This window comes from the organism of the source record quoted next, unplaced genomic scaffold (assembly GCF_019419815.1).
Source record: "Pyrus x bretschneideri cultivar Hongxiangsu unplaced genomic scaffold, Pyrus_bretschneideri_v1 Contig7, whole genome shotgun sequence".
NCBI classification, from domain to species: domain Eukaryota; kingdom Viridiplantae; phylum Streptophyta; class Magnoliopsida; order Rosales; family Rosaceae; genus Pyrus; species Pyrus x bretschneideri.
In genome coordinates, this window is record NW_025999809.1 from 983,999 (window position 1) to 991,189 (window position 7,191).

Here is a 7,191-nt window from a genome sequence, read left to right on the forward strand (position 1 = left end):
AAGGCAGCCGTAATTTTTTGCTCGGGAAGAAGGCCTTGAACATAAAAAGCATCATCTTTTTGCATAAAGTATGGATCATGGTTGCAAACAGCATTCATGATTTTGTCGAACAAACTTCGTTGCATTCTAAAACGACATCTAAAAACCTGATCAGGGAATACGCTGTTGGGAATAAAATAATCTTCCAAGAGATTTTTACCTTGTCTTTCCCTTCTTCTATAGATGTTTGCGGTACGTCTGGATTTGGCTATCTGACCCACAACTTCCATAACATGGCGGAAATGTGAGGCCCTCCGCCTTCTATGACACGGTGGGAATGTGATCAACCTCATCCTCCATTGCAAAAGCCTCATCTCCACCTCCACCTTCCTCAAGATTGACCAATTTTTCCTGTTGCTCTTGCAACTGTTTATACACTCTCCTTGAAGAAGACATTGTAAGAACTCAAGATTTGAAAACGATGAAGAAGGATTCTGAGCTAAAAAAAAAGGATTGAGGTTTTGGATGTAGGTATGTAGGGTTTATATGGACAAAAAAAAGAAAGGATGAGGCTCTGGACAATGTCACGTGTCACTATGTGATTAGTTGCAAATCTTATCGAAATCTTGGCTAAATTATTGTAAATAGGAAGTGACACGTGGCGCGTTGAGATTGGTTGAAAATCTTATCAGAAATTTATCGACAAAATAATACATTCAGATAATGACACGTGCCGTGACAAAATTGGTTGAAAATCTTATCGAAATCTTGGCTAAATTATTGTAAACAGGAAGTGACATGTGGCGCGTCGGGATTGATTGAAAATCTTATCAGAAATCTATCCACAAAATAGTATGTTCGGATAATGACATGTGGCGTGACAAGATTGGTTGAAAATCTGATTGAAATCTTAGCTAAATTATTATAAACAGGAAGTGACATGTGGCGTGGCGGGATTGATTGAAAATCTTAGCGGAAATCTGTTCACAAAATAGTACATTTGGATAATGATACGTGGCATGACGAGATTGGTTAAAAATCCTATCCAAAATTAAAACTATTTTTTATTTATTATTTTATAAAACAATTATTAATATTTTAAATGGGCTGGGTGTTAGCGCATTTTGTAAGGGTGGAGATCGTCTGTGCTAGTGCATTTTTAGAATGGGTGCCAATGCATTTTTTTAGGGGTGGAGATGCTTTAGCCTATTACTGTTCATTGGGGTCTATTACTATTCATTGAGTGGATAAATGGGCTAGGTGCTAGCACAAAGTCTTTAGGGGTAGAATTGCTCTAAGCTTTATACTTTTAGGGTGCGTTTGTTTGCCTTCTTTAGCTTTCATTGGATTGGATTGGATTAAAGATTTAGTGCAATCTGTGTTTATTTGCTCTCGGGACTAACATTAGTGGTACTAGTGAGGACTTGCCTCGACTAAAAACGGGGCTAACTAGTCTTAGCGTGTGCACTCCAAAACCATGGGACTAGCTACGACACCTCACTTTGCTGTCACCTCCTCTATCTACTTCTCTTGTTCTCTCATGGCTGCTCGCGTCCCAGAATCACATCCTCTCCCTCTCTCCTCGCGTCCTCTCTTCTATCTATCTTCTATCCTTTGACTTGACCTGGTGATTTCCAAGCTCGAGGAGATGAGATTATTGACTAGTCGATCTTGGTTCGTGACCTAGACTTAAGTCGGGATCGGAATCAGAGCGTCACCGTCACGAATACAGAAGACTCAGCTGCGATTTTGATTTTGATTTCAATTGAATTTTGTGATTGTGTTGCATTTTGTGATTTGGAAGCTTTATTGATTGAAATGGAGGGAGAAAGTTGTGGAATTTGGACGAAAAAAAGGGAGAGGAAGAGAGATTCGTAGTCCAGAGTTGTGGAATTTGGACGGAAAAAAGGCTGAGGGAAGAGAGAGGTTTCTTAGTCCAGAGAGAGTGTTATAGAACAAGAAAAAGAAAAAGAAAAAAAAAGCAGAATTGATTATTATTATTTTCATTATCCTGCTTTTTAGTCCGACACTGCATCAAATGCTTCACAAAGATAGTCCAACTTAGTCTTCAACTTAGTACTTGAAGCTAGTCCAGTCCGAGATAATCTTGTGCAACAAATGCACCCTTAAGGCTAGTTCGGGGTTGTGATGCTATGAAAAAAAAATATTGTTTTCAGAAGTAATGGTAGAGCTGCTTCTATTTCTACTGTTTTGGACCCATAATTTTAACAAAAAAACACTTTTATTTTTTTCATTCACCGAACACAATTTTAGCCCTAACTTTAAAAAAAAAAAATTATTTTTAAAATAATTTTAGCAATGTCAAACCAACATTTTCAAACTCGATGAACAAATATAAGAAAAGGAAGAGAAAAGGCGGAGCAACCTGCGACCCACCCGAGAATCCACCTAACTTCGCTCAATTGGCTTCCCTCTACCCCTATTTCCAGCCCTTTGTCCAACTCAACATGAGAAAAACCAATAGGTAAAAACATAAATTTTGAAATGAAGTATGTGAGTATTTCTAAATTTAATAATGTCTTTACTGACTTTAACGTCACATAGGGATAGAGTCTCTCGTATTTGTTACTCTCCCAACACAAGCCAAAAACATAAATTTTAGGATAAGACTGGAATGTCACACAAGATTGTTTAGTTTTAAAAAATTTTGTTTCCCATTACACATTCATAATATAAAGTATTTGAGAAGAAACTGCCCATTAACATTAAGGAGTTTTAACGAAAAGCTCACGATATTATTCATTTTAACGAGAAACCATATTATTACATTAAAAAATTAATAATTGTATTATTAATTTTATCATTTATTTTACTATAGCCAAACTCTTGTCGTATCTAAATTAATTGATGAAGAGTTTCCTATTTATTCCAATATAAACTTCGTTCTTAATACGCAAAGTCCCAAGTTGAACGTGGCAAACATACAGTTACTTTAGTCTTTATCACAGCATCAACCACCCACGGTGATTACGCGGCAAGTCCAGCTGTCGCCACGTGTCCCGGCATCTCCCTCGTCGTCCTTACCGACACGCCCTCCATTACTTAGAACCCAAGGTTGCTCCTTCCCTAAAACCCCCACATCTGGCAGTTATATATTCCCCAACCCGAAATCCACCAACATTCAAAATCTCAGAACCGACTTCTTACCAACCTAAGACCATGTCCGCTTCAAAACCCACTTCTTACCCATCGGTCGACGTGAACGACCTCGCCGAGAACCTCTTCCCGGAAGACAACGCTGTTTCAACAGAAATCCCTGTTACCCATTCCTCCGAGGACCTCCTGGTCAAAATACCAGGCGCTATCGTCCACCTTATAGAGAAGGACTCGAGCATCGAAATTGCCCGCGGCGAACTTACCGTCGTTGGTCTCCGGCAGAACGGGAATGTAGTCGCTGTACTCGCGCGCGTGGGAGACCAGATTCAGTGGCCTCTGGCGAAAGACGAACCCTCCGTGAAGCTCGATCAGTCCCACTACTTCTTCACTCTTCGGGTCCCCGCAAATGGGTCGCCAAAAAGAGGTGAAATTGACGACTCGACCGGGAAGATAGGCGAATTCGAGTTGCTGAATTACGGGTTGACTTTCGGGTCAGCGGGGCAGGAGGGTTTGCTGAGGGACTTTGATCAGATTCTGGGGAATTACAGTTGTTTTTCGGAGGGGAAGGTTGAGGGGGTGGGGAATTGGGAGGTTTTGGACGCCAAGGGGGAGGAGGTTGGCGATAGGGCCGCGGCGTACTGGACTACTCTGGCTCCGAATGTGGAGGATTACAGCGGGAAATGTGCGCGGTTGATTGCGGCGGGTTCGGGGCAGATGATAAGGGGAATTCTGTGGTGTGGGGATGTGACGGTGGATAGGTTGAAGTGGGGGAACGAGTTCTTGAAGATGAGGATAGGACCCACTTCGCCATCGGAGATTAGTCCGGAGGCCTTCAGGAGGATCCAAAGGTGTGTTTTTTAATTAAACAGAATTGTCTTTTAAAGTTTTTGCGTCTGCCCGTTTGATTTTGGTAACAATTATGATACTTGTTCCAACTGATTGACCTCAATTGGAGAGCTCAATGAGACCGAAAGGCGTGGTCCAGGCAGCTGCTGCCTGCTGGGTTGGGTCTCCCCATCTCTCCTAAAATTAGAGTAGATGATTTTCAGCTTCTTAGTTTCGGGGTGAGTTTCGGTGATCGAGTGTTAGTTCTCAGTGTTGTCAAACTTTGATACTAGAACCACCCTGTTTTTAGTATGCAGCGGTACAAGGCCAACATCCATTAATGTATTTGCAAATTTCAGGGTTAAGAAGTTGACCAAGAGGTCGGAGAAAGTGGCCACCGGGATCCTTTCAGGGGTTGTCAAAGTATCTGGATTTTTCACGAGTTCGATAGTTAACTCTAAAGTGGGGCAGAAATTTTTTAGCCTTTTGCCTGGAGAAATCATCCTTGCTTCCTTGGATGGATTCAGTAAGTCCTTTGCTTGAGCTCTACATGTTTTGTTTTTGGATTTTGATATTTGAGATATGGAGCTGCTGAGCAAGAAATTATGCAAGTTGCAATCTTAGCAAATAGGACTAGTTGCAATCTTAGCAAATAGGACTAGTCACATTTCTCTTGTGCTCAAGTTTGCTGTTTGTGTTTGAAAACACAGACAAGGTCTGTGATGCTGTGGAAGTTGCGGGAAGGAACGTCATGTCTACCACATCGGTCGTCACCACTGGGCTTGTTTCACATAGGTAATTCTTAATGTGACCATGAACTTTTACTTATTTGATCGAATCCTTCTCAGTTTCAGTGTGTGTGTGTGTGTGTGTGTATTGTCAACTAAGGGAATCAAATGGCTGACCTACATGTGATGCGTTCTTCATTGCAGGTACGGAGAACCGGCAGGGAAGGTCACGAATGAAGGGCTTGATGCCGCAGGGCACGCTATAGGGGCAGCTTGGGCCGTGTTCAAGGTGAGCAAGGCTCTGAACCCGAAGAGCGTGATCAAGCCAACAAAGCTTGTTAGAGCTGCTGCTGAATCCAAATCCTCGTCCAAGTTGAAGTCCTCAAAATAAGAAGTGATATGCCTCTCTTGATGGCTGCTGTTTGGGTTTCTCCAAATTTATGTTCCTTTTTTGTCAAAGTCTGAAAATGGAGTGTGTGTATCTAAAATACGAATGAAAATAGTAATTCTGAGCCTTTGCATGCATCCAAGCAGGTCTTCTGAGAGATTCCACAGTCAACATGGGAGGATCGAAAAATATGCATATTGGTGGTCTCATCTTTTAAATTAGATTAAACATATTGTAATCATCTGCGCAGAATTTGGCATGCACAATGGACCAGAGCAGTCTCAGTATGCTTCTCTTTTAATGGTTCATGATCGAATTTCCTTGCTCGTAAATTTAGCGTAGATTAGAGTAGATTAGAATAGAACACAACACATGAAATGATCATATCTGCATCTGCAGCGGATTTGATTCTCTTTGTTAGTGCTCACATTGCTTAAAACAGGATTTTGATGTATAACCATCAAACATTCAAATCTACCTTGCGCATCCCTTTTTTTTTTCTTTTCTTTTTTTATGACGAGTTATCAAATTGAATAAATTAAATAAAAATAACAGGGATATGTTGGAGGCTAAGAAGGGTATGTATTGGCTCTGGCCACGGTGCGGTATCGTATGGTGCGGGAGTGGAACCCAAACCAAAACCCAAAAACATTTTGGTATTGATTCGGTTCAGTATCATGTAGCAAATTTTACAGGTTTTTCAGTTTTGTTTGTGTGGGCCCAATTTTTGGTATTGGGGTGAAGAAGGATCCTAGTAGTTATAAAAAATGGACCTGCTAGTATGATATAGGACATTACAATGAGTTGGACCCCAAATTCCATTTCATCCAAAAAAATGTTCTCGCTAATTAAAATGAGTTCGACCCTAAATTCCATTGCATCCATTCAAATATTGGCATTAGTACAACCAAATGTTCAGTTAAACATTCAATAAACGTTCACAACCAAGAATTTCATCCATCTATCCATTTCCTGCAAGATGCAACCATTCCATTTCATCCGTCCATTTCATGCCACATCAAACATTCAATTAAATGTTCACAACCAAGCATTATCAAACGAAATGTTTTATGAAATTAGTACAACCCAAATGAAAAGCGAAGTTCAAGTTCAAGTAACCATAATAAAGTCATACAAAGTTTAGTTCAAATCAAAATGCTTTCAAACCAAAAACATAAATTGTTCAACCTAAAAAGCAATGCAACATCAAAAATGTTCACAGGCCTTTTTAAACTTTATGGCTACTTCCAACATAATAAATGTTGAATTCCACATTGTGGGCAATCTAAACATATTAACTTCTTCGTTAAAAAAAAAAAAAAAAGAAAAAAAAAGCATATTAACTTCTTCATATGCAGAGCTTGCTTGAAATACTCTAATCTTTGTGGAGAACTCCTCAAAAACCTCCCACAATTACTTACGGATAAAAGGCCTTGGTTAGTCTCTTCATCCCTTGACTCACAATTAAGTTGGTTATGTGACTTGTACATCTCACATGTAAATACTCCCCACTCAAAATGACTTGTGAATTTCCCACCTATTCATCTTTGACCTAAGTGGATCCAACGCAACTATTTGCGAAGCATTGTCAACCGTGATTTTGAGTACTTTATTTATGTCCCATTCAAAAACAAGTTTCAATCAACTTAGCTACTGTGGTTTCGTATTGGTTAGGAATAACACAAAAATTAATGATCCTCTTGCGCATATTCCATTTGTCATCAATAAAGGGTGTGGTGAGGACCATATAATTCATGTTCAAGTGCTTGTCCAAGTGTCCGTGTAAGAGAAATTCGGTGAGCATTTAATTCCTTCTTCAAACTAGCCTTAGGTTAGTCATACATTCTTAAAAAAGTTCTAACAAGAGTCCTAGAAAGCACACAAAGCAATACAATTGCAACACTAGAAAACCTATCGAACCCCATCTTATCAACGGTATTAAAGGGCATCTCATCAATAACAATCATATCTACACATCCTTCCAAATAATCGAATTGGTTAAACACCCCTGCAACCAACTTTTTACCCGCTTTCTTATCCCCAAAAAGACTTTATTTTTATTTTTATTCATGTTTACGGGGTACTATCTAAATTGTCTTTCAAGATGTTTTCTTATGCCGTACGTCCCATTTACAATTGGATCGGCTGTATAAT

At 39.7% G+C, this 7,191-nt stretch overlaps 1 protein-coding gene across 2 annotated transcripts; it reads left to right on the forward strand.

Annotated features, from left to right (window-relative positions):
• Positions 1 to 3,144: 3,144 nt before the first annotated feature.
• On the forward strand, positions 3,145 to 5,512 carry LOC103965610 (protein EARLY-RESPONSIVE TO DEHYDRATION 7, chloroplastic). 2 transcript variants are annotated; one of them, XM_048574052.1, is made up of 5 exons: positions 3,145 to 3,944; positions 4,281 to 4,447; positions 4,632 to 4,716; positions 4,854 to 5,087; positions 5,184 to 5,512. In XM_048574052.1, the coding sequence occupies exons 1-4, from the start codon at positions 3,160 to 3,162 to the stop codon at positions 5,038 to 5,040; spliced, it is 1,224 nt and encodes a 407-aa protein (XP_048430009.1). In that variant the 5' UTR covers positions 3,145 to 3,159; the 3' UTR covers positions 5,041 to 5,087; positions 5,184 to 5,512. The 2 variants fall into 2 exon arrangements, with proteins under 2 accessions (XP_048430009.1, XP_009376959.2); XM_009378684.3 differs by having other exon boundaries at positions 4,854 to 5,512.
• The last annotated feature ends 1,679 nt before the right edge of the window (positions 5,513 to 7,191 follow it).